At 40.4% G+C, this 27,656-nt stretch overlaps 1 protein-coding gene and 1 long non-coding RNA gene across 7 annotated transcripts in view; both read left to right on the top strand.

The window, feature by feature from the left end:
• mical1 (microtubule associated monooxygenase, calponin and LIM domain containing 1) overlaps positions 1 to 10,298 on the top strand; it is a 40,676-nt gene extending 30,378 nt beyond the window's left edge. For all 6 annotated transcript variants that reach the window (XM_055166232.1, XM_055166236.1, XM_055166233.1 and 3 more), the window contains 11 exons: positions 719 to 831; positions 1,345 to 1,407; positions 1,652 to 2,000; positions 3,182 to 3,243; positions 3,793 to 4,495; positions 5,128 to 5,237; positions 5,657 to 5,770; positions 6,034 to 6,127; positions 6,351 to 6,438; positions 7,174 to 7,247; positions 7,621 to 10,298. In XM_055166232.1, coding sequence (XP_055022207.1) covers positions 719 to 831; positions 1,345 to 1,407; positions 1,652 to 2,000; positions 3,182 to 3,243; positions 3,793 to 4,495; positions 5,128 to 5,237; positions 5,657 to 5,770; positions 6,034 to 6,127; positions 6,351 to 6,438; positions 7,174 to 7,247; positions 7,621 to 7,814 — 1,964 coding nt within the window. In that variant the 3' untranslated portion in view covers positions 7,815 to 10,298. The remainder of the gene's footprint in view (positions 1 to 718; positions 832 to 1,344; positions 1,408 to 1,651; positions 2,001 to 3,181; positions 3,244 to 3,792; positions 4,496 to 5,127; positions 5,238 to 5,656; positions 5,771 to 6,033; positions 6,128 to 6,350; positions 6,439 to 7,173; positions 7,248 to 7,620) is intronic.
• A 4,419-nt stretch (positions 10,299 to 14,717) lies between these two features.
• On the top strand, positions 14,718 to 18,027 carry LOC129412407 (uncharacterized). Its single transcript, XR_008633709.1, has 9 exons — positions 14,718 to 15,491; positions 15,561 to 16,079; positions 16,156 to 16,223; positions 16,311 to 16,578; positions 16,646 to 16,734; positions 16,803 to 16,884; positions 16,959 to 17,026; positions 17,091 to 17,478; positions 17,588 to 18,027. It is a non-coding gene; the product is annotated as an uncharacterized LOC129412407 (long non-coding RNA).
• The last annotated feature ends 9,629 nt before the right edge of the window (positions 18,028 to 27,656 follow it).

The raw sequence follows: 27,656 nt of genomic DNA, 5'->3' as shown, positions 1-27,656 counted from the left end.
AACCAGGGACTAAATTAGAGCTAAACCAAGGGACTAAACCAAGGGACTAAACCAAGGGACTAAACCAAGGGACTAAACCAAGGGACTAAACCAAGGGACTAAACCAAGGGACTAAATTAGAAATAAACCAGGGACTAAATTAGAACTAAACCAGGGACTAAATTAGAACTAAACCAGGGACTAAATTAGAACTAAACCAGGGACTATACCAGGGATAACTCAAAGGTTATATTGTATTAAAGCTGCATTATGTAACTTGACTGATGGATAGTCCGCCACCTTGTTGTCTGCATGGAGATGTTATTGCTCTGCCTGGAATGTTCCACAGTACAGCATTCACCGCATCTGTCTTTCATTTAAATCAAGTCATGGATTTCTGCTTCCTGTTATATGCAACATTTTGTGGACTTTTCCTCATTCAAAAGATATAATATTGTGTTTTAAATTGTTAATCGCTATGAGCAACCGTCCTATTTTATGTAATTCTAAAACCCATGGATCAAAAAATGAAAAAAAATCCTTGTGGTAAACTACTTGTATAAAAAATGTAAATGTCCCAGCTTCTCAAATCAAGATTCATATTTTGAATTCAAGTCATTTTTAGCTCATGCAGATGCTCTTTTGCAGTGTATTTTTATTTGATTTTATTGACTGTCACTCACTAATAGTGTTATTTTAGGCTCTGATTAATTAGCTGTTTCCTTCTTGTTTCTTGTAGTTGCGGATCCTGTGGGCTTACATCCCTCTCCTAAGCTCCTCACTCTGTCCCAGACGCAGTCAGCGGTTTTCTTCCTGAACAAACTGAAACACAACTCACTACAACGAAGAAAGGTTTGTGCAATGTACATACAAAAGATTAAATATTAACAGCAAGTCAACAGTTATAAAAATACAATGTCCTTCACTAACACTGGCCCATATTTCTTCTGATAAAAGCTATATAGTGATGTGGGGAGCTTTGTGTAGTAGTTTGGGAGACTTTCTGACTAAACCAGGGTCTAAACCAGGGTCTAAACCAGGGCAGAACAGAGGTCTAACCCATGTCTTGTTCAGTCCCTCACTGATTTGGTCCCTAGCTCGGTCTTTGGTTTATTTTTAAGAACTTTTAGTCATACAGATTTTTAATTATACCAATATTCATAAATGGCACTGCATATTTAAACGTAGTATCTGGGTCGCCTTTAGTGCAGATCTAGACTTCTCTTTTCTGTCTCTTTTTAGAATCACATGAATCTGAATAAAACATTCTAATATCTGTCACATGAGAGGCTTCAGTAGCTCACTCAGATCAGATGGTGCTGTGTTAAATTGTTGTTCTCAATAAAACTTTCCTTTTCTCTGCAGGAAAAGTTGGCGTCTCAGAAAAATTCCACTCTGAGAGATAAAACAATGGGGGATGAGGTCAAAGTAAGTTCTGTATGCTATTAAGATGAACACAACAAAAAATATTTTGTTTGTTAGAAAAAAATTCTAGTGAATATTTATGTACTTAATTATTACTGTCTTTCTTACCCAGTTTTGGCTACTTGAAGATATTTCAGGCTTCTGTCATTTCTTATTTGTTCCATATAAGAAGTAGCCTAAAGTGTGCAAATATACTGTATGGCTAAATTGGACATTGATTTTGACTTTTTTTTTTTTTTTTTGACAGGTGGTGAGTGGACCTCCAGAGCCCCTGCCTGACCCTGAGCCTTCCCCAGCCTCACCCCCTCTCCTGGCTTCTGTCCCCGAGTCTGTCCCTGCCTCTGTCCCTGCCTCTGTCCCTGCCTCTGTCCCTGCCTCTGTCCCTGCCTCTCCTCCTGGATCTCCCATTGATCCTGGCTCCCCTGTGGACTCTGGCTCTCTAGCGCCCTCTGGAGAGTGTTACTTCTGTGGACAGAGGGTGTATGTTCTGGAGAGGATCAGTGCAGAAGGGCTGTTCTTTCATCGCAGCTGCTTTAAGTGTCATCCATGTGGGATCACTCTGAGGCTGGGAGGGTACACCTACGACCAGGCCACAGGTGAGGGGTGCTGGAATTCACAATGTGTATCCGTCCATACTTTGCAGCTGATGTCAGGCAACTAACTGGAGGCACTACTGTTTTAGAAGCTCTGTTACTCAAGTTAGACTTTATTCTGAGCTTTTAACACAATCTCACCAAAAAGAACTGACCAAAAAGAACTATAATAACTGAGCTGATTTGTGCTGTTAAACAAGACATGGCTGAGCTAGCTCTCACTCTTCTCAGTATGAAGGTTCCAAGTTTGATCCCCAGGTCACAGCCTTTCTGTGTGGAGTTTGCATGTTCTTCCTGTGTCTGGGTGGGTTTTCCTCTGGGCACTCCGGGTTCAACCCAAACATACCCCATAGTTACGAGCCTCCTAAGGTAGTCCTGACCAAGACTAGAAACAAGATCACTTAGGTGGGTCCCCAGTGGCACATGGGTCATGGAGCACCATGAGGTTCTAGTGGTCCATATGTGTTTGTTAGAACCACAGTCACAAATCTCTAGCTTATATTCATGGGTTTCCGAATGGAAAACTATGACTTGGGAAGGAAGGAATTTGGCTTTGCCTTAGTGTTTAACAGTTTATACCAAAGTATATCTTTTGAATGGGAACGAACTCTCAAAATGCCAGATGTCAACTGGGAACTGAAATCCATATGACTACACATAATTTGCAAATTCACTAATGCTAACAACAGCTTTACAGAAAAACACAAAGTTGTCACACTGTTTTTGAATGTCTTTTGAATCTCAAATCAGTTACTACTGTTAGAGAATCCTGCTATCTACAGAATCCTGAACCTAACTAAATATGGTAGCATTTATCCAAGGCCAGAACCGGACACAGTCTCTTAAAGCTTTTCCTTGTTTTACAGCCAGGGTAACATGACTTTTCTGTGTCTCATATTTTGTGAAGTTTATAAATAATTAGTGAGTGTTTCATTTGAAGTGGGGCATATGCATCTTTCATGATCTAAGAGTATTTTTCTTTTGCACACTGCCACTGACTCTGCCTCCCTGACTATGTCCCTGCCCCTCTCTCTGTCCCTGATTATGTCCCTACCCTTCTCGCTGTCCCTCTCTGTCCCTGACTGTCTCTTTGTTATAGAGCCTGCCTATGTCTCTGTACTGCCTTTTGGCTCTATCTCTATGTGATGTAATGGTTTTAATGGTGCGTGTGTTTTGTTCCACAGGGAGGTTTTTCTGTGAGCTGCACTCTGAAGACCTGGTGACCCCTGCTCTAACCTCATGTCAGGTAGGTCATGTGCAGATACAGTGGGCTACAGCGATACAGTCTGCAGTTATATAACAGCATTTGACATCAGGATAATAGGTGACAGTTCAGTTTTGTTGAATTGCCTGCTTTATTCTTGCCCTCAGCAGCCCATTGAGTCTGGAGTGGAGATAATGGACTAGTCACTTAATTTGTTTCTTAAAGATGCACTATGCAACTTTTCTGGCTGTGGTCTGCTGCATGCCTGTCTCCAAGGGGATTTGGGAGGTAACCACTCCACAGATCCATGGTGTCTCTTTCACCTGCTTGTCCCCTTGGAGATGGATAGCTTTAATACATACTGTGTAACATTTCAGGCAAATTAATAACATCTCCATGGATACTAGCACTATCTGAAAGGTTACATTGTTCACTTTTTAAGTGTTGTAAACAAAGCATTTTGATTTCTGAAGACAGTTGAGAAATACTTGCTGTTGATGCTGCTGTAAAATTATTATGATGTAACTGACTGATAGTTTTCTGTCTTCAAAAGCAGTGCATTTTCAAAACCCTTTTTTGTTGTAATTTCAGGTTCTGGACGATCACAAAGACCCAAAAGAGGAAAACCATCTCTCCAGCGACTACACTCCCTCTCCTTCAGACGAGGAGTACGAGCACACACTGGACTCTGGCCCCTCGCGCCGATCTCTCAAAGCTCCAGAAATCCTCAAAACTGCAGATTCAAACGAACCACAATCAACACTTAGAAACCTCTCCCTCAAAATCAACACAACCGGACCTGCTGAAGAGGAGACTACTTACCCCGTCCCAAAACCACGCTTATCTAAACAGAGCCCCCAAAAGCCAATAGCAAAACCTAGGACAGTTCACCTTGGTAGTAGTAATAGTAACCCATCTTCACCTACAAAAGATGCTAAACAATCTATGAAAAAACTCCAGTTGTCCGATGAGGAGAAGAGCCAGCTGGTTAACTTACAAAACTTTTTTAGTGCCGATTCAGATTCAGAAACTCCATGCGGATCATCATCTTGTTCGTCGTCATCGGCAACGGTAACGAAATCGCAAGGCACGGACGGACAAGAGGAGGAGGGGTACTGGAGCGGGAGTACGGCCAGTAACTTTAGAGAGAAGAGAAACAGACGTTGCTTTAAAAGGAAAGAGATCCCAGGAGGACAGGCCAAATCCAGATCCAAGTTTTCGCCGTGGAATTTGTCATCTCCAAGGATCAGTCGAGACGGGAAGCTCAGTGTCCTCAGTCATCCAGGCACTGTGGGTGAGTGTTTCTCTGTTTTAAATCATGTGCTGTAGCGCTAAACAGTGGTGTAGTAGGTGAAGTATTTATCTATTAACCAGATGGTAGCCAGTTCCGTTCCTGCCGATACATATGAACCTCTCTATGGCTGCGCAATATGGCAAAAAAGAAATAACGAAATAACTTTTTTTTTTCAGGGACAGGTGATATCAGTTTCAGTATTGTTACCAGCTGATATAGATACAGTTTTGTTTTTTTTGTTTTTTCATATCTTTATTGGCCGATATCGACACTTTTTTACTCCCTCATTCTCTGTGTGCGCTTTAACAGATTAATGAGTCAAATTTGAAATAGTGCTCTGAATAAAATTCCTCATTTGAAACATAAATTACAATCTACCGTTAATCAAAATAGCAATGTTTGGCAGAAAAAATTGCTGTTTGATATTTTGCCAGAATTGTTCAGCATTAGTAGACTTTATAGTGTTCGTGTTATAGTTTTAGTTTGAGTGAAGGGAAACAGCTGAGTTTAATGCTAGAGAAATTCCATTTGTGTGCTGGACTGAGCTGGCTGTGAGAGCCCTTATACAGCACAGAAATGGAAGTTCTCTAACACTTAAGTCCTGATTACATGTGCTCTTAATACTCCCACAGAAACCACATTCAGACACGCCCACTGCGCCTCCGAGAATGACGCTGATGACGATGATGAAGACGAAGACGAGATGTTTCAGCGTGACGACCTCGACCTCTTCAATGAGAAGGTAAGAGCCACAATTTGGTAATTTATCAAAGCACACCCAGAAAAACAGGAATGTACTGGACACCCATTTCAACTGGTTTTACATCTAGTTTATGTTTAGCTATGCCTGTCCAGACGAAACCACAGACTTTGACAAAACTTTACAAACATATGTGGGTCTCTCCAATTTCAGATTGACGGGCGGATTAAGCAATCCAGAGCCTTCTGCTTTTGAACAGAATGTAGGAGGGACACGTTTAGCTTCCCTGGAGTAGACAGACCATTACCAACAATTTGCTTGCACAACATTCATGCAACATTATACAAGTGTTTTGCCTATGAACACAAACGGCATCTACAATTTTTATAGCAGTTAAAAAAAAAACATCAGGAAGTTGTTGCAATCTGATTATGTTAAACCAAACCTTCTCATCCCTCCAGTTCCAGTGCTTGCCCTCAGACCCTGTGGAGGCGCAGAAGTTGGAGCTGATGAAGATGAGGACTCTGGAGCGAAGAGCCAAAATGAGCGAACTGCAGCGATTCAGGAAGGCCCAGGTCTGTGTACAGCGCACAATATCATACAGTAAAAGAAGTTTCAATGCACTACACACATGAAATAGGAACACTCAATGCTTTCACTACTGCCCTCTAGGGGTCTCTCCAAGAGAGATCGCTAGATTAGTCAAACATGCATGGATGATATTTAAAACCTCTTTAGCCATGTTTTTGATGAGGGAACAACATTATAACATGGTAGAAAGCTCAAAAACGTCTGCATAGCATTGTGTAACACACTCTATTTAATATTTTGAATGCAGTCAATCCAGAGGAGGCTGGAGGAGATCGAGGTCACGTTTAAAGATCTGGAAGAAAAAGGTGTTCAGCTCGAGAGGAATCTGCGTCAGGAAGATGGTAACGGCAAACTCAGAATTATTGTTATTATTTGTTTAGGTTTGGGATTTTTTTATGTCTGAAGATTTAAAAAATGAGCATATTGTTGCCCAAGGTTCCAGATACCAATTTGAAACATTTCAAATTGAAACAATTTAAACAAGTCTAAATAAAACAGCATAAAAACAATATATTTCACTTAAAAACTTACCTTAAATCAATATTTCCCCTTTGCCTCCTTTAGACAGTTCTTCGGACATGATTGAGCACTGGATCCAGCTGGTGCATGAGAAGAACGCGCTGGTGTCAGAGGAGTCTGAACTCATGGTGGCGTAAGTGAACACAGTACAAGGCTGTCACATTAATGCTGATGCAACTGAGCTTTGTACATACATAGGGATATTTACACGTAATGCTGCACAGTCTTTTAAGAGTTACTCCTTCATTTAGTGGTAATAAAGTTTAAAAACATTGCACTACTTGATGCATGGCCAAACCTCCTTGCCAAAGCCTGATTTTGTCTGATCTCTGAAGCTAAGCTAAGCAGGGGTAGTCTGGTTAGTACATGGATGAGAGACCACTGGGAATACCAGGTGCCACAGTGGGGCGCCAGTGGCAAAAAATCTGTTGTTGTTTCATGGGGCAAGACACATCACCTGTATTGCCGAGTATGAATGTGATGTGTGTGAGTGTTGGTGGTGGTTGAAGGGGCCGATGGCACAGATTGGTAGCCTCACTTCCATCATTCTGAGTGGAGTAAATGTATAATAAAATGTAGAACACTTTGAGTGTCATGAAAGGAGAAATAGAAACCCCTTCAACAATTTTGTTCTTCTCTAAGCAGTGATAAATCAATAAATGTATAATAAAAGATGCTATTAACATGCTGCTAATCCTATATCACACATATTTGACACTATAACATAGGACCATGTAGCAAATATATTACACAATCCATTTTAATGCAAGACACTGACATTTCTAAGCATCTAAGTGTGTCTTGTTTCAGTGTGTCTTTGTGTCTTGCTATCATTGAAATTATGTAACTGATGGATGTTTCCACGCAGCTCTCGTCAGCTGGAGCTGGAGGACAAACAGAGCATGTTAGAGCTGGAGCTGCGTAAATACATGGAGATCACAGGTGAGTCTTTTATTTCTGTGCTTTTATGCTTTTTTATGTATTTATAATTTCAACAGTTGACTATACTGAAATGACTCAGAAAAAAACATAATAAACTATTTGAACATTTTGAAATGTTTAAAAACATTTGTTAAACAACTGTCAAATATGAGACTAATAGCAAAATGTGTAGCCCTATAAGTAGTAACTGAAAGCCTCCACTGATCCACAGCTCCTCATGAAAAATAGGCTTGAGTCACACTAAAGAACACTACAAAACAGGAAACCTCTCAGTCCTGTTTGAGGACATTGTGGACTTAGTTTGGATCAGAAACTCAGAAACTAGTTTAGATGATTTGTAATTTAACGTAGTTGCAATGGCTTCTCTTCACAGACAAAACTCCGGAGCAGGCAGAGGAGGAGGAGCGTATTCTGCAGCAGATGTTGGAGGTGGTGGACATGAGGGACTCTCTGGTGTCTTTCCTGGAGGAGAAGAGACTGAAGGAGCTTAGTGAAGAACAAGAGGCCTTCACCATCAAGGAGGCCAAACGTCACTCCAAAATCAGTGCTCAAGTCAATTGGGAATAACACAAACAGAACTATTCACATGTTTCCATTAAAGTTCTTTGGACACTTGCTATTTATGTATCCCAATGGATTCCAAACTTCTAATACTAAATATACTATAAAATATCTGTATTTCCGAGTACCACCAGGACTAGACCAAGACTAGCACAACCTAAAATTGGCTAAAATCTCTCAAGCTCCAAACATGTTTACGGGACTGTTATTGTGCAATTATAATAAGATCAGACTGAAAACACCACTGGGAACAGCTCATTTAGATGATTCTAATAACAGAACAGAACAAATCATCTGGGACTAAGAACTACACACATCTCAACAGGCTTCTGAGCTGTATTTGAAAGCTCCTGTTCATGCCAAAGATGAAACTGAATGTGAATACTACACATGGGATCACAGACAAGACAAGACAATTATAATGTTTAAATTCACCCTCTAGATGGTGACAAAAACTTGCTTGAGAAGATTACACTGGACAATTACTTTTTTGTATTGTGGTTTGTATAAGTGGCTACAGCAGAACTAAATCTCCAGCTTTATACAAAAAAAAACATAGACTACTTTGGGGTTTCAGTCATCTCCTTGCCAAAAAAACAACTTTGAATTCAGCCTCTAGGGGGTGACACAAACCTGGAGAACATTACACACTGGATAAGAGCCGTTTTCCATTTTGGAAATAGCTTCAGCAGGACCAACATATCTTCAGCTTTGCAATGGAATACAAGGGACTACATTGGGATTGGAGTTTGAATCCATCCTCCAGAGGGCGCTACAAAGCTGGAGAAAATTGCACATTGGGACATTTTCTTTTGTGGATGTGTCTCCAGCTTTACAATCGAAAATTGCTGTAGTCAACTTTCTATTTGACTATTATGGGATTGCAGTGTTCTGTCCAGACTTGAAAATATAAACAGGTAATTTAATTTATCCTCCAGGGGTGACAAAAACTTGAAAAATTTGACACTGGACAATAGCCATTTTCTATATTGGACACAACAGCAGAACCAACAAGTCTGCAGCTTTATAATGAAGAACTGTGACTGCTTTGATATTACAGTCTTCAGTCAGGATTTAAACATGAAAACTAGTTTGAATCCATCCTCTACGAGGCGCTAACAACCTGAAGAACATTATACTTTGGAAAATAGCCTTTTTCTATTGTGGTAGCTACAACAGAGCCACTATGTTTCCAGTTTTACAATGGAAAACATGGGACTACTATGGGATTTTCTTGTCTTCTTGTGGAAAAAAAAGTTTGAATCCAGCCTCTAGGGGGCTACAAACTTGAAGAAATCTACACACAATGGGGAATAGCCTTTTTCTATTGTATTGTATTGTATTGTACAGCAGAGCCAATATATCTGCAGCTTTATAATAGAAAATATGGACTATTATGGGATTGCGATCTCCAGTCCAAACTTGAAAACAAAAATAAATTGACTGTAGGGGGCGCAACAACCTGAGAAAAGCTTGATAAATGCAGATTTGCCTTTTGCCTGTTGAAAAGATGGAATGTTTTTAAGATATAAACTTGGAAAATAGATGGATTGCTTCACTGTGGTCAGTAACTTAAGTCAAAACATTTCATTTGAGCCTGATGTGGGTTCAGTTTGCTATTGTTTACTTGTGCCATTGCGCTATTCAAATGCACTGTTGCCCGCAAATCCAGAAAATTTATGGTGGTCGCTCCAGATCAAATTTAATCCCAGCAAATAGGGAAAAGAGATTATATTTTTGCTTGTGTATCATAAAAATATAAAGTTGTAAAGTAATTTCCTAAAAGTAAAGTACTTAAAGTAATATGAAAATTAGGACTGCACAATATTGTAAATTTTTACAACTTGCTATATAGCTGTTAAAGTACTGTGATTATCAATATTATTGTAGTATTTTAATGTATGTAAGAAAAATCATTTATAAAATTCAGTCTTATTTACAGCTTTCATAACAAATGTGTTGCAATACCAAGAATTTTGCAATATATTGTGTAGCCCTAATGAAAATACTACATTGTCTTTAAAGTATTGGGATTGTAGACATTTGCAAATGTGGCATACCATGGGTCTTAAACTTATACCATTATGTATTTTCAAATATTTGGACTTCTGAGTACCACCAGTAATAGACAAAACAGTAGTGCAAACTAAAACTGCCTGAAAACTGGATTAACTTGTAAACCAAGCCTGGATCCAGGACCAGTGTAAGTAATATTGTGCAGTTATATAGGAATGGATTGAAAGCACCACTGGGAACAAAACATTTGAATTTTCGATGTTCGCAATAGCATTTTATCCTAGTTCTCATTCATGTTTACTTGTTGGGATGGTTCATCAATGACACCATAGACTCCTAATGTGGGAATTACTGTTTAGATTTCATATGTTTAAAAGTTATATTGAGACATTTGTTCTAGAAATTGAAGAGGGAATTATTTAAACAGATGTGTTATTATAAAAGATATTATTAAAGATCCTATATTATGCATTATTCAAGCAATTTGAACTGGTTTTTGGACACTTAAAGGTGCATTGTGTAACTTTTCTGGTTGTGGTCCGTGACCTTCTTGTTTCTGTGGATTTGTCATTGCTCTGCCTTGAATGTTCCACAGTATGACATTAAATAGCTCTACAGTACATTTATCCAATTACAGGTGGTTTTATAGCTCAAAATACCTTGAAAAACAGGCATTCTGACTGAGCGGGGTCACCTCTCCACAGATCTGACCTGTAACTTGGTCTGGTTTTGTCTCTGTGATGATAGAAAGGTTTAATACCGGTCCGTGTACCATTCGTTCTTTAGAATTTTTCAATTAAGAATGAGAACAATAAAATAGGAAAACAGTTTGTTATTTCATTATTCCATTTCAGTGTCCACAAAAAACAGATTTCGACCTTTATTTCCAATATTTAATTTAAAGTTTATTTCAAATACGACCAGTCAAAAACCAGTCTCAGTGCCTATTTAATGTTGATAGTTTATTCTCTCTGGTTTATATGTATGGCTCCCTGGTGCCAGATTCGCTCAAGGCCTTGTGCTGGTTTGATCTTAAACATATTGATATTGCAAGTAATCAGTATTCACAAAAATAAAAATGCAATGCAAAGTTCTCCATATGAATAGAAATTAAGAGTGTTTTTGAAAGTGGATGCAAAAATGGCAGATTTTATTCAGTTTACTTATTATGAAGGCCTTTAACCCAGTTTGGTCTTGGTGTAAATTTTAATTTTGCTCAACTCATTGTGTCAAAACATTTAAATATTGCTATGATATAGTTCACGATACAACATATAGTTCTCAAATATCGTTATCTCATATCATGCGGCCTTTATTATAAAATGTATCAGACTACACATTGCACTCAAATTTTTCTGTGTAAGGCTGCATGATAGTTTGGTGTTCATATATAATACATTATATAATATGCGGCCCCTGACCAATGCTGATTTTATAACTTCTGCCTCTGGTCCAATTGAGTTTGATGTCCCTGATCTAAAACAACTTAATGAAAGAAACACAGTTCACTGACTTCCTGTGGTACCCAGCGGGAGTTGATGTCATTGTAAACATCAACACATCAAAGAGTAAGCACCTCCTTTGGATAGCGGCACATCACATTAGAGAATAGCAGATTTAAATAAATAAATAAATAAATAAAAGTATGTGGTGCTGCGGAATACATGTGTCACCAATTAAGAAAATAAAATGGGAGAACAAAGCAAGTATGTCACAGTGGGCGTGTGCTGGTGGTTGGAACAATGACATCTTGAATACAGGATGAAGATGATTCAAACGTGCACAAATGACTCCAAATACAACTTAGAGAGGGTCAGTGAGAAGAAAAATATAACATGGTTATATTTTCATGGTCTGAAAAGTCGATTTTGCAGAACAGGTCTGCAGCTTGTAACATTCCAGAAGTGGCACATCACCGACATCAGAGGTACTAAGTTGGCGGACTCCGGTCAGGACCCAAACACAATGACAGCCGGACCGAGACAAAAATCTCTCTTTCTAGCCTTTTTTTCATAGCGTTCCGGATCCACGCGATATTTCATTGGCATGTGCTTTTTGGATGTGTTTCCCTATCAAAAAAAAAAAAAAAAAAAAGCATAATGAAGAAGAAGTAACATATAAGTTGCACAGGCCTATAAGTGGCACTTTTTTAGGGAAATGTATTTTATCAAATCAGAGACCAACAACACACATTTTATCTTGAAAGGCAAGTTATAGTAATAACAATAGAATAGAGAACAACAGGCCATTAACATAAGATATTAAGTTATTCAGATAGCCATAGCATAAACAACATAACATCACAAGTTTACCTAAATGCACTGAATTTTTCACCCTCGGTGTCACTTCTGAGCAACTCTGCAACGTCCAGAGGTAAATTATTTTAATAGATCCATGGGTAAAGGGAACGCCGCTTCCTCTTCTGTGTAGCTGTCGTCAGACTCAACATCAGTTCCAGTTAGAATTATTCCAGCCTTTCTGAATCCCGACAGGATGGCTGTCAGTGAAGTCCAGGCTTTATCCATCCAATGACTTCCAGGAAAATTGCATGGCGCATCCTCCCGGTAACTGTGAAGCTGTCTTTAGCCAGTCCCTCACAAGTTTCTTGCTCACTCCAAACTTTCTTTCTGCTGCTCGATTACAGTTTTAAATGTTCAGTGGGCCAGAAGTATTGGTGCGATCGACTGACATGATCGAAACAGAAGAGCGGCTCTGCAGAGACCAGCGCAGTGACAGTGGTACAGGAGGAACGGGAGCAGAGCGCCCTTAGCTTAGCTTTGCTAAAGTAGCCATTTAGCTAGTGTATTTAGTATTTATCTATCTTGTAGTGTATTTAGTACTTTGCGCATAGTTCAAATGTTCCATGTGAATTCACTACATTCTTTGTTAGAAGTTTTACGTTTGGAGATACACGGTGACTTCTGGTAAGTGGACCTTTTGAGTTTGTAATTGAGTAGGAGAAGAAGCACATACTGCACAGACGTACGTGAGCGTTGTACGTAAACGTTGTGCGGCGCTGCTGTTGCTAAGTGCATCTTTTGACTGATGCACGCTCTCTTGCAAACTTTGCAAACCTTGGCTGTGATCGAAAACTTGTATCTGACAACTTAAATCGACGATTTCTGAAAAGAAGAGGCACAAGTCCGACAGAATTTCACCCAGACTTTGGCTGACAACCTCCTGCATCGGACTACGAGACGTTTCTGAGGAACACGTGAGGTTTGTCACTTTTCTGGTTCATAGTCCTTACGGGTTTTCATCGTGTTACTGAAAAAGCAATCATTAGCTCAGCAAATGCGCCTTTATGGATGTCTAGACCATGTTTATAGTATATTTATTCCAAGAAATGTGAGCTCTTGTGCTTCTAATCTCCTAAATATCTGCTGTAGGTGTCATGGTTTTTCCACTGACTCCACCTAGAATGAGTTAGGTTCCAGTGGTCACTTAACTGACCACTGACTCCAACTAGAGTCTAATAATAGGGTGACTATAGTGAGACGATACATGTAGAAAAGCAGCCTTAGCAAATAAAACATGTATTGAGGTACTAGAGGAGAACTCCTGCTGCTTTTGTTGGAACATTATAGTTAAGCATGCAGGCCTTTTCCCAAATGGTTCAGGCTAAAATTCTTTTTTAAAGATACACCTGATTTTCTTGGACTCTGACAAAATAAGATTACACATCACCTCGCAATCCCTACAGTCCACTGTATTGATCAATTTAAATCTGCTCATACCTAGAATTTAGATCCCAAATTCTACTAAGTATACTGACAAGTCTTGAATTTTCAATAGAATTCCCTTCACAGGTTGACAGTATAAATGTTATAACTTACATGACAAGTTCCACATGTCAAATGAAAGCATATGTTGAGCTAAATTAAAGATGCACCATGAATAGTCCCCAAATGAATGGGTATGTTCATAGATTGGTTTAAGTGATCTCCAATCAGTTGGGGTCTTAGAAGTTGTCTATACAACAAACAAAAAAGAGCTTAAAGTCATATTTACCTAAGTTTAATCATAATATAGTCTACTACTTTTAATACTTTATGACTAATACTTTTAATACTTTTTATTTATAATGAAGTACAGTTGTTTAAATATGTAAATATAAGCTGTTTTAACTGTCAGCAGCTTGAATAATTATCATGATGTAATCATTAATCACAGTTATTTTCGCCATAATAATTGCAACACCAAATTTGAATATGGCCCCATGTCGAGTGTTAATTGAACTCTTTATGTTCTCAGCTCTGGTTTTAAGATGTGAGCTCTGGTAGCACTGGTGTTTGACACATTCTGTTCCTCTCCACAGATCCGGGTTGTCCTTGGCCCGCTGATCCATCAGGCGTCCAGACGTCCTGCACAGGACCCCGGCTCTTGCTCTGAGTCCTCACACACACAGACACACACACACACACAGACATACAAACATTACAAACTCCTGCCTCCACAATGCCTCCTCCTACTCCTCAGCTCAGCTTTTCTGTCCTGCCTTCTTCCTTTGTTTTTAGTGACCCGGTGTTACCCCCTAGGTCTGTGCCTGCTGCTCCCGCTGCTGCTGTGCGCCCTACGCTCGCCCCTGCTGCCCGCCGCCCTGTGCCCGCCGCTTCTGCTGCCCGCCGCCCTACGCCCGCCGCCGCTGCCCGCCGCCCTGCGCCCGCCGCCGCCGCTGCCCGCCGCCCTGCGTCCCCCGCCACTGCTGCTCCCCTCCGCCCTGCTGCTGCTGCTGCTGCTGCCCGCCGCCCTGTGCCCGCTGCTGCCGTCAGGGGCCTTCAGATAATCCCTCGCCCTGACGCTGTGCTTTCTGGTTTCAGGCGTCCTCACTGTGCTCCTCTGCCTCAGAAGCGCCCCGCTTGTGCCGAGCCCGCTCGCCCCGCGAAGGTTCCGAGGCTTTCCTCCTCTTCTCCTGCCCCTGCCCCTCTTCTCCCGCTGCTGGAGCTGGACGCTGCCCGCCTGTTCCCTGGACCTAGGCCGGACTGGGTGGTGCAGATGGAGGACTACCTGGAGGAGCGCAAGAAGGACTGGGAGGACAGGACAAGGTCAAGTGAGCCACAGAGGCCATTTGCTCCCCAAAGACACAAGTACTCCTTTTATTTTAAGAACTGATCCTCTTTCTGTTTGTGTTTCAGTCACAGAAGAGGATCTGGAGTCTTGCTGTTAAGGGTGACACATCACTTGTTAAACAGCAAATGCAAACAACAAAACAAAAAAACATTATTATTATGCTGTACATAGTTTGGTGTGAACAATTTTTAAATAGGTTTTGTGTGGTGTAATTTTTATGTTGTAAATAGTTTGTTGTGTGTTTTAATGTGAACATTTTTAAATAGGTTTGTGTGGTGTAATTTTTTATGTTGTAAATAGTTTGCTGTGTGTTTCAGTGTGAACATTTTTAGATAGGTTTTGTGTGGTGTAATTTTTATGTTGTAAATAGTTTGCTGTGTGTTTTAATGTGAACATTTTTAAATAGGTTTTGTGTGGTGTAATTTTTATGTTGTAAATAGTTTGCTGTGTGTTTTAGTGTGAACATTTTTAGATTTCATTTTAAGCTCCTTAGCTAGGCTCTTGCACCTTCTCCATGGATAAAGGAAAAACAAACAGTGGGAAAACATGAAAAGGGATGAGGAAAATGTTGGAGTGATAAAACAATATACAGTACAGGTAAGTTTTTATATTGATAGTATTAAATTATTGAAGTACAATACATTTATTTGTCTGTTTTTCTTCCAGTGAGATGGGCCTTTACAGTGCAGACTGTGGAGAGGAGGAGTGGAGGAGGAGGAGGCTTAAATCCATATTGTCATACAAAATACAGGTACACTGGAGACGAGTATGAATTGTATTTGTCCCTCCTCCGACTATATTGTACATTTGCACTTGGTTTTCATAGGGACAGAAATGGGACACGTGTCAAAGCAAAGAAGCCAATGTGAAAAGAACACAAGATCATACAGTATGTCTGGCTCTTTTGGACATTTGAGGATTCAGTGGGAAATCAAGATATGCACAGGGCCTCTTGTTCCAGAGCCCTCCCCGAGGTCCGGGCTGGGTCTGGAGGGCTGCTGAGGTCCTGGGGTGGGACTGTCGCGTGTCCAGCTCAAGAGACAAAGCACCATGGCCTGTGTTCTCTCCATGCTTCTCCACGACGACCCGTGTGCTGTGCACCAACCTGCAGGAAACACCTCTGATGTCCCCTGTATCCCCGAGTAACAGCCCCTCAAAGTGACAAAAAAAGAATATACAGTACAGGTAAGTTTTTATATAAATTTACAGTATGAAGTTGTTGAAGTACAGTACATTTATTTCTCGTTTTTTTTTCTTACAGTGAGATGGAACTTTAGACTGCAGGCTGTGGAGAGGAGGAGGATTCTATCCATGTTATACAAAATACAGGTACATTGTCTACAACAATGAATTGCATTTGTCTCTCTAAGTATATTATATATTTGTGTTTTTTTTTTTTTTTTTTTGTGTTCCCAGAGTCTGCCTGAGGTCCAGGCTCAGGTCGTGTGTCCAGCTCAAGAGACAAAGCACCATGGCCTATGTGCTCTATATTCTGCATGAGGACCTGTGTGCTGTCCACCAACCTGCAGGAAACACCTCTGATGTCCCCTGTATTCTAGAGGAACAGTCTCCGAAGCAACACTGAACCGAAACAACACGTGTGGCAACTGAATGACAGCACACATTTTTCCTGTTGTTTGGGACTTAAAAACAGGACTGTATGACAAATATATTGGACAAAATGGTGAGTACTGATTCATTATTACCACATTACTTTACAGAAAAATAATACTTATTTCTTTTCTTTTGAGCTTCCAACATTAGGCAAGTGTGATCCTGCAGAAAGAGAGGAGGGAGGGAAAACACTGAAGGTAACAAAAGCAAAGAATATTTAGTAGAGGTAAGTTTTTTGTTTATAGTATTGAATTATTGAAGTACAGTACCTTTACTTGTCTTTTTTTCTTACAGTGAGATGAACCTTACAGTGGGGGCTGTGGAGAGGAGGAGTGGAGGAAGGAGGCTTATATCCATGTTGTCGTACAAAATACAGGTACACTTGAGAGTTCTATGTATTGTATTTGTCCCTCCTCCAATTATATTGAATATTTGTGTTTTTTGCACAAGGTCCAGGCTGGGTCAGGAAGGAGGCTGGTGTCCTGAGGTGGGACTTCAGTGTGACTAACTCACAACAGGTAAGTTTTTTATATTTATAGTATAAGTTATTCAAGTACATTTATTTGTGTGTTTTTCTTCCAGTGAGATAGTACTGTGGAGAGGAGGAGGGGAGGAAGGAGGCTTATATCCATGTATCTTATATCCAGGGACAGAAATGGAAGGCCACTGCCAAACGTGTCAGTGATATTCAGGCTTTATCGGTGCCTCTGTCTTGTATGCGATTCAGCTCTATTAATCTCCGAGTGACCCTGCACCCCATTTCGGCCTTTATTGCAAAACTGGCTGACGCCTGTAAGTGGATGTGGACACTTTTCAGCCACCTTCCCACACTTCTGCTGAGCAACAGCATTCACACAGGTTGTGCCCTGTCCGAGCGGCGCATGGCATCCTTTACCAACACTGTAATGCTACACAACACAGTGAACACAAGGCCCTGGGAAACCTGAACATTTTCCTTAAACACCATAATGTAAGTACTGTAATGCACTGTCCTTACGCACAACTCATTTGTAAGTGCATTCATGGTGGACAACAAAATGTATTCTATTTAATTGTCTTCTGGTTTGTTGTCTTCTTAGATTCAGGAGTAGGACCAAGCCTCAACCTCCCCCTGCTCCTCTCCAGCAAACCAAGCTCAGCTCAACCACACCTTCAATTACCCAAAAGCCCTATTTATACAGGCCTATCCCAACAACACCGCCTGTCTCTGCTCTCTCGACCCCCCTCCCTCCCACCCCGTACCTCTCGTTCATCCTTCAGCCTGAAGACCTCATAATCTACAAAGGGAGGGTCCTAAATCGGTCCGGCTGACCACCTGAGACAGAGCCCCCATCCAGAGTCTCCTCCCAGCCATCACATCTCGCCATCGTCAAGAAATATCTTTACCATATTCCATTGTTGTGACGTGGTCCTTGCTAGTGAAATACAACTGTGTGTCTGAATATGAAGACTTTCTGTCTGATATTAAGTCACGTGTCAACCGCCCCAGCCTAAACTTGACCTCAACAAGCTGATAAGAACATTCGCAGCCAACAGCATAAGCAATGTTTACTCTTGTATGTCGTATTTGAATAAACCCTTATTTATTCAAACTATTTAACTTGCCTTCAGTTATTCCACTTGTATTATTTTTTTTTTCATTTTAGTTCTAGCTGAAGATAAGAAATATGTTTGCATGCATAATCTAGTTGTTTTTGCATTTCTACCATCAGATGCCACCAAAAGATATTCAAACTCCAATAAATGTAATAGTTGCAATATTCTTATCATAGGCCTACTGATCCAGAATCAAGATACTGATTTCCTCCTCTACCAGCCATAATAAAGCTGTTCTCCTGAGTGCGGAGCGTGCTGATGCAAGTACAGAGGTTTCAACACACAAACTGCATATTTAGGTTGAGCATTGTGTTTTTAAACTCCACATGCCTTCAGTTGAATCATTTGGATAATTTCAGTTCTGGGATTGCCTTTCTCCAGTGAACTAAAGGTAAAAGGTAGCCGTTAACATGAAAAATATAGCTTCATGACATCACAAGGTGGAACAGAGCAGTTTGAGCTTTGGAAATGTAGACAGACTAATAATAAAGGGTTACTCAGACGTGTGAATGAAACAAAACACAAGTCAAAGTATGTTTTTGAAGAGGTAACAACATTCATTTAACATGGTTTAAAGCTCACAAGAGTCAATTTTGCTCAATATAGGACCTTTAATATGTTTCAAATTATTTATCCATCTTTTTTTATTATTTGTGTTAATTTATTTTCTTCTGTTAAGTGCAATTAGCCAGGTGTATGAACTAGTAAGTAACTAAATGGTTAAATAGTATATTATTTGAGATATAAAGCAATGATTAGCCTAATTTAAACAATTCAAAAGGCATACTCTTATTACATCAGAAAAAAATATAGACTAACAGTTATGTAGGTCAACAATGCTCAAATCACAACGGTCATTCTGCCTTCAAATCTTATTAACATTTTTTGCCGATAAAGATGATAAAACCGTTTTTCCTACCCGGCACTCAAAATGTTTCTTCTTTTAATATGAGAACATTTTCATATGAATGAAATCTCACTCCGTGGATGTCTCGGTCTGATGTAATATTCAGAATCGCGAGGAGCTGCACATTTTTGGCAGTGAGGATTCAGACTCAAGTCAATCACATGTGTGCTCTGAGTTGAAGAGCAAGTACAGGCCTCACGCTGGTTTTCAAACACAGGCCTAGGAGTTTATTTTCTGATTAATATGAGACAAATGAGAAGGAAACCAGTAGTTAGTTTCATTATTTCATTGGTGTAGGAATAGAGTACATAATTCCATCAGAGAAAGTTACATGGAAGAGTGCTCATATTCTTAAAAAAAGTTTAAGTTGTTTATTTTGGATTTGGGCAGCTGGAACATACTCTAGGGCAATGGAGTAGATGGGTGTAACAATATTCAATCTGATGCACTTTACACATTATTTTTAGTACAATTCAGGCCTTATAAATGATTGAACTACACACTTTTACACTTGCACATCTAATAAGTGAGAAAACGTTATCAGTTTTATCAACTTTTATCAACTTTTTCATAGGCAAAATCAGACAGAGCTTTGCAGAGTGCAAGTGCACCAAATTAAAGCAAAGATTGCAATTTTAGAATAGTCAAAAAAGTAGTTATTTAACTTTTTCTCCCTTTGCTACATAATTCCATATATCTTACTTCACATATTCCATATATTTTGTGTATACAAAATGTAGAATCTAGAAAGTAGTAAAAGTAAAGACAAAAAAACAAAAAAACAAAAAGAAAAGAAAACATTGAATGAGATGGTGTGCCCAAACTTTTGGCAGGTAGTGTATAAAATATAATGTAAAATAACAGGCCTATAATGTTGCACTTCAAAATCAGCAAAATTTAAACTCAGTACTATATGAATGATTTGGTGAACCTTTAAAAATGTTTGAAGAAGTGAAGAATGGAGGCACTAGTTTGAAGGTGTTTGCACAGGTAAAGAGAAATAGCCAGAATAACATAAGACAGCGTAACAGATGTAAGAATTAGAAAATGTGTGCAACAAAAAGTCAAGTGAAAAGCGGCCTTCTGTACAGTGGCCCGTGATCCTGTAAATCCAGAATTAAAGCCAATTGTCAGTTTATGTGGGGCCATTGAGTGAAATCAGTGTCGCAGCTTTTGGCTGATTTGGAGCTAAACGTAGGTACTGGAGGGATGAGCGATGAGCTAATGATGTAACACGTTTGATATTGTGAATGTGAATCACTTGAAAGGGCTTATATTGTGGTATTTTCTGATGCACGTTCTAAGGTTGCTGGAGTTGTTTTGTTTGACTGACACATGTTTAACACACAAAGCCTGCACATTCAGACCGAGTTGAGACTCTGGTCCACCTTCTGTTGTCATGTGGTAATACAGGAAGTGCTCCAGTGAGTTTTTAAAGTCCATACACCTTGACTAGAATGATTTGTTATCATTTCAGGCCTGGAAGTGTCAGCCTCTGTTGAACTAGACTTAGAATTACACTTACAGTTAAAAAAAAACTTTATTGATCCATAAGGGAAATTCCTTGGACACAGTAGCTCACACATCACAGTATAATATCAAAAGAGAAATGGTAATATGAAAAATATCATCAGACCCATTTGGAACCTGGAAACTCTGTACATTTGGTAAGTGGACCTTTTCAGTTTGTAATTGAGTACTCCTGACCTACAGTACATGATTCCATGGAAAGAGAAAGCTTAAACTAGGGATGCACCGAACCAGCAGTTCCAATACCGATTCTGATACTATAGTTTTAAGGTTCTGTCAGTTCCCCTTATCAATGGATACCAGAGCAGAGACTGAAAATGGCATTTATTTCCTTTAAAGCACAAATAAAATGAGACAAAACTCATATTATGTAGCTGTATAGAACTACAGAACTACTATGTACATTAACATCATGAGACTATTCAATCAATTTATCCAACCAGGATATCAACTGAACAGATATTTGGAAGCCAATATCCGATCCAGAATTATTTTTCAGTATCGGTGCAGATATCCAATACCAGTATCATATCAGTGCATCCTTAAAACAATACTTTGGAACATTCTCCATGAAGAAATCAATGTTTTATGGAATAAAACCAAAAGAAAACAACATTTTCATGGAAAGCCAAATACAAGTCAGGTTTGTGGAGATGCATGCCCGGCACAAGGTTGTCTTTGCACAGTGCACAGTGCACTAAAAACATCCAAAAAGAACAAACATGCTTTTTATTTTAGTCTAGTTAAAACAAAACAAAACAAACAAAAAAAAAACTTACATAATGGGGCTTTAAGTGATAATTCTTCCACATCATGTTTTGGTTTATTTTTGTTGTCTAATGTTCTCTGCAGGTCACAGCAAATTGAACTGAAATGTGTTTTTAATGCCGTGTTTCCTCTCACAATAATCCCGACTAAATGGATAATTAAACAAGTCCAGTGGTCACAGAAAGCTCTGGTTCAACACTGCAATTATCTAAAGTGGAGAGCGTTTTGTTCTTCACTAATATGAGCTTTACTCATTTGTATTGTTGGGAATAGGCTAATTTTTCACTCATTTCACACTAATTTAGTGCAATTATCCAGAATTATTTTCACAACTCCAGAAACATGGTGGGTTGAAATGTTGGACCTGGTTTGGACCTGTTTTAGTCTTTGAACACTTTAACCCTGTTTTAGTCCTGGTTTATTCCTGGTTTATTCCTGGTTTAGTCCTTGTTTAGTCCTGGATAACCCTGTTTTAGTCCTGGTTTAGTCCCGGTTTAACCCTGGTTTAGTTCTGGTTTAGTCCTGGTTTAGTCCTGGTTTAAGCCTAGTTTAGTCCTGGTTTAGTTCTGGTTTAACCATGGTTGAGTCCTGGGTTATTCCTGGTTTAGTCCTGGTTTAACCCTGTTTAGTCCTGGTTGAGTCCTGATTTATTTTTGGTTTAACCCTAGTTTAGTCCTGGTTTAGTCCAGCTTTGGTCATGATTTAGACATGTTTAAATTCATATTAATTTCCCATTGTTCAGCAATTTTATAAAGGCTCATTGCGTAACTTTTCTAGTACACTGCAGGGTTGTCTCCATGGATATGATATTTTTTTTTTGCCTGAAATGTTCCCCAGTATGGCATTTAACAAATCTATCCAGCATGTATTTCATACAGTGTGGTTTTACAAAAAAAACATGCATTCATACTGTGATCATGGTCACCTCTCCACAGATCTGACCTCTTCTCCTGATTGAGTTTCCTGCTTGACTCCACAGAGACTGATAAATGTAGTGCTATACTGTGGGGCATTCAAAGCAATAACATCTCTGTAGAGACAAGCAAATGGCGCCTTCCTCCAGAAATGTTCCACAGTGCCTCTTTATGTGCTCCTGGTTGAGATCATGGTTACATAAGGCATTAAACAGCTCCTGATCCTTTTAGAGCACAGGCCTAATCTCATTCAAACTAATGTACTTGTAAAACTGTCTTAAGCCTTTGTTTTCCTTCATTTGAATTTTTATCCCACCAATCTTCCCTAAATCAAAGCTATGATACTAAAAGTCTTTGTTAAACCACTTCATGTGAAAAGTTCATATGAAACACAAACATTTTAATCATCAAAACAGTGAATATGTCAAATGTGTTGCATAAATGAGTTTTCTTCCTTTAAACAAGTAACAAAACTGTAGCTGTAACAAAATAATTTAGTAAAATATACCAAAAAATACTCTTGGTGATATATTGATACAGCAGCCCACAATATTGATACTGTATCATCACTTTAAACGATACAATATATCGATATTTCAATATTTTTGCACACCCCTAGTCATATGTATTTGGGCTGACAGCTGGACAACAGACTGGACTGGTCTGAGAATACAGATCTGCTCTACAGAAAGGAACAGAGCAGGTTGTATTTTCTCAGAAGACTGAAGTCCTTTCACATCTGCCAGAAGCTCCTGTTGATGTTTTACCACACAGCCATCTCCATTGCCCTCTTCCATGTTGTGATCTGTTGGGAAGGAAGACTCAAGAAGAGGGACGCCGTGCAGTTGGATAAGCTGGTGAGGAAGGCAGGATCTGTGGTGGAGTAGAGCTTGACTCGTTCACATCTGTGACTGAGAAGAAGTCCCTAAGCAAGCTTCTGTCCATCCTGGATAATCCCCAGCACTCCGTGCACTTAACCATCACCCCCTGCACAGCACCATCACCCCCTACACAGCACCATCACCCCCTCTACAGCACCATCACCCCCCCTCCACAACACCATCACCCCCTCCACAGCACCACCACCCCCTCTACAGCACCATCACCCCCTCACAGCACCATCACCCCCTACACAGCACCATCCCCCTCCACAACACCATCACCCCCTCCACAGCACCACCACCCCCTCTACAGCACCATCACCCCCTCCACAGCACCATCACCCCCTCCACAGCACTATCACAGAGGTGGGACCAAGTCATTGTTTTGCAAGTCTCAAGTCATTCTCAACTCTTTGACCTCAAGTCCGAATCAAGACCCAAGTCAAATACAGGCAAGTCCAAGTCGAGTCTCAAGTCACTGGCCCATAAGTCCAAGTCAAGTCCTCGTTGTTTGCTTTGAGCTTCAAGTCATTTCAAGTCTTTAAACTAAAGTACCAAATATAGCATAGGTTTTTGTAATTTATAGGACTACTAAACTGTTCTTTAAAAATTATAGTATATTTATATATGAGTATTTATAGAGTATGTAAGAGATGTAGAAATTGTATTTTTTCCTTTTTAAATTTCTTCACAAAATCTTAGTGTGAATCATTATCTTCAGAATAGAAAGAATTCAGAGGCCTGTAACTTGAAAAGTTACAGGCCAAGTCCAAGTCAAGTCCCTGGTCACTGACCTTCAAGTCCAAGTCAAGTCTCAAGTCCTAAAAATAGTGACTCAAGTCTGACTTGAGTCCAAGTCACAACTGGCAAGTCCTCACTTCTGCACCATCACCCCCCTCCCCAGCACCATCATCCCCTCCACAGCACTATCACCTCCTCCACAGCACCATCACCTCCTCCACAGCACCATCACCCCCTCCACAGCACTATCACCTCCTCCACAGCACCATCACCCCCTCCACAACACCATCACCCCCTCCACAGCACCATCACCCCCTCCACAGCACCATCACCCCCTCCACAACCACCATCACCCCCTCCACAGCACCATCACCCCTCCACAGCACCATCACCCCCTCCACAACACCATCACCCCTCACACACCCATCACCCCCTCCACAGCACCATCACCCCCTCACACCCACCATCCACCCCCTCCACAGCACCATCACCCCCTCCACAGCACCATCACCCCCTCCACAATCACCATCACCACCATCACCCCCTCCACAGCACCATCACCCCCTCCACAACACCATCACCCCCTCCACAGCACCATCACCCCCCTCCACAGCACCATCACCCCCCTCCACAGCACCATCACCCCCTACACAAAATGGATTTAGACAGCACATTTTCGGGAGCGTGTGATCAATACCTCCACGGTCCTGTTTAGGTGTTTGATTTTCACCAAAAAGGTCTCCATAGATCTGACCTGTAATGTGGTCTGGTTTGGTCTCCATGGAGATAGACAGATTTAATACCATACTGTCTACATCTTCATGGAGAAAAACATTTGGAACCTCCACCAGAAAAGTTGCACAATTCACCTTTAATAATCATTGTAGTTTTAAAATTGGTATTTCAAATTACATTATTGAGACAATACTAGAACCTTATTGACTTTTATTGAACTGGACAAGGACTTGAAGAGGGCTGTTGTCTAGTGTCCTGTGTGTTCTGTGTGCCCTGTGTCCTGTGTGTTTTGTATGTACTGTGTGTTCTGTGTGTACTGTGTGTCCCGTGTGTTCTGTATGTACGGTGTGTCCTGTGTGTTCTGTATGTGCTGTATGTTCCATGTGTTCTGTATGTACTGTATGTCCGGTGTGTACTGCGTGTACTGTGCTGTACTGTGTGCTCTATGTGTCTTGTGTGTGCTGTGTGTTCTGTATGTATTGTGTGTACTGTATGTACTGTGTGTACTGTGTGTACTGTGTGTACTGTGTATACTGTGTGCTCTGTGTGTCCTGTGTGTACTATAATGAGAGTGGTCTATTATTTTCCTGTATAATCCTCTTGTGGCATGTGCTTCAGTCTGATTGGTTGACCTTGTGTTTTGATGCTGCCAGCTGCTGAGTCGAGGGTTCGATTTGAGGCAGGTGCACGACCAAACATCCAGACATGACACTACACTGATTTCTTAAATTGGACTGTTAGGATCAGAGAACTACAGCTTGGGATAGATAACGTCACTGCATCCTATTGGTGGTTTTCATAGAGTACATGTATTGTTGTCCCTCTGTTCCCTGGGCTCTGAGTTTAATCTGCCTTTTTCAACCCATCCATCCATGGATCCACCTATGGTCATGAGTTTTGCGTAATGATAGAAAGGTCAAGATCACGTATACAAGTGGTTGAAATTATATTCCTCCACCGAATGGCTGGGCACTCCCGTAGAGATAGGGTGAGAAGCTCAGTCACATGAGAGGAGCACAGAGTAGAGCCACTGCTCCTCCACGACAAGAGGAGCCAGCTCAGGTGGCTCGAGCATCTGTTTCGGATGCCTCCTGGACACCTCCCTGGAGAGGTGTTTCGAGCATGTCCCCCAGGGAGGAGGCCCCAGGGAAGAGCTAAGACACGCTTGAGGGACTGTCTCTCTGGGTTGGCCTGGGAATGCCTTGGAGTCTCAGAGCTGGAGGAAGTGTGCGTGGAAAGAGAAGTCTTGGCCTCTCTGCTCAGATTACTGCCTCCGCAACCAGGCCTTGAATAAATCAGCAGAAAATTGATGGATCTTCACCTAACTCATTCATTTTTCCCTTCTGCTGTTGTCCCATATAAAGTCTACAAAACCCCTACAGCCACAGCTGTTAAAATGTGGACATTTTTTTTCTATCTTTTGTCTTGGCTTCACCTATAACTACTCCTGATTCAGATAAGGTTTAACCCAGAGACACTGAAGGATGGGTCAAATGCAGAGGACATTTGACAATAACAGGACTGAAGCAGATCAGACAACATCATGTTCTGTCTGTACAAGTGCTCAGACATGTCTCACGTGGATAAGAGACCCATAAACAGATTAGACCTCTGTATTTAGATCAACACAATGATGAGTGAGCAGAATGAAGCTGATTCACTGGGACAGAGAGAGAGACAAGGACTAACTGAGGACTAACAGAGGACTAAACCAGGACAAAACCAAAACTAAATTAGGACTAAACCAGGATTAATTCAGGACTTTGTCAGGTCTAAATAAGGGCTACACAGCAAAAAGAAGATTTCAAGAAAGTATAGAAGAGGGACAAGACACGTTTCCCACACGATGATCTGAGAAGATTGGGTCCACGAGGACAAGATCAGACCGATTTTTAGTGGATGTGTAATAAAGTGTGATTTTTTGACTCACAATTTTGTATTGATTTATTTATGTTTTGTTTGTTTTTTTAAACAAAGAATACAAAAGTATTTCTTATAATATTTGCTCATAACAAAGGTTATAACAAAGGTTATTTGGAATCTAAGAGTATATGCACTGTATACTTCTTAATATAAGAATTAACACAGGTACACAAGTAATTTATCAGTGCCACTTATTGTCACACAGAAAATTTAACTGACAAAGACACAAAAACACAAAGCACTTCTGTCAATAGAACATAATAAGCAAGATTAGACCCATCTTAAACCAGTTCTAACCAAGTCTGACTCAGCAATTAACCAGGACCAATTGAAAACAGGTCTAAACCAGGTCTAAAAATGTACAAAAGAAGTCAACAAAATGCTATGAAACTATGTGTATCTGAATGAATGTGTATGTCTCACACGAATATAAGACTCAGATCATGTCCTGCAAATCCATGTTCTGATGAGTGGACGGCTCAGGGCTCATCTGCCCCTGGGACACACAACCAGACAATGAGCATGTGAGACACACATTCACACACCTGTTCCGCCTTTTGTTCATGCTGCAGACACCCATTACCCTATTACCTGAGTTAAAGACACACTATGGAACTTTGCCCGGCTTGCATTCTCACCTCACAGCAAGAAGGTCCTGGGTTTGATTCTTAGTTTGTACCTTTCAGTGCAGAGTTTTGCATGTTCTCCCTGTGTCTGAGTGGGCTGTCCCCTTAACACGGACCACTGAAAGATAAAGAATATAGAAGCACATAGGACACAACATTCTGGACCTCACTTTCAAGAATTCAATCAACAATCCCTGTGTAGACTATTGGTGGTTTCAGAATTCAGCTAGAATGAAATTATGTCATACATTTCAAGCTTATTATCATTATATATTTTTTAATTGTGGGACCTCATTTCCTAGTGAGCCAGAGTGTTGAAGACATGTGGAGACACTTTTTAAAAATATTTCATCCAGTCCTTGTATTTGCAGAGGTCGCTGGTGCTAGGCTAGCGCATGTCAATGGCCATAGTTATCCTGCCACTAAAAACAGTCTTACCCACTCCACAAAACACCTGAAGCAAATCTGTTATTACACCAGCCTGTCCATGTGAATGTCTGTGTTGATAGAATAATGTTTGAAATAAA

The sequence above is a fragment of the Boleophthalmus pectinirostris genome, unplaced genomic scaffold (assembly GCF_026225935.1).
Source record: "Boleophthalmus pectinirostris isolate CB_2022bp ecotype Guang Dong unplaced genomic scaffold, ASM2622593v1 HiC_scaffold_8, whole genome shotgun sequence".
Lineage (NCBI taxonomy): Eukaryota > Metazoa > Chordata > Actinopteri > Gobiiformes > Gobiidae > Boleophthalmus > Boleophthalmus pectinirostris.
The sequence above is the reverse complement of the archived record's forward strand: the minus strand, read 5'-3'. Positions and strand labels throughout refer to the sequence as shown.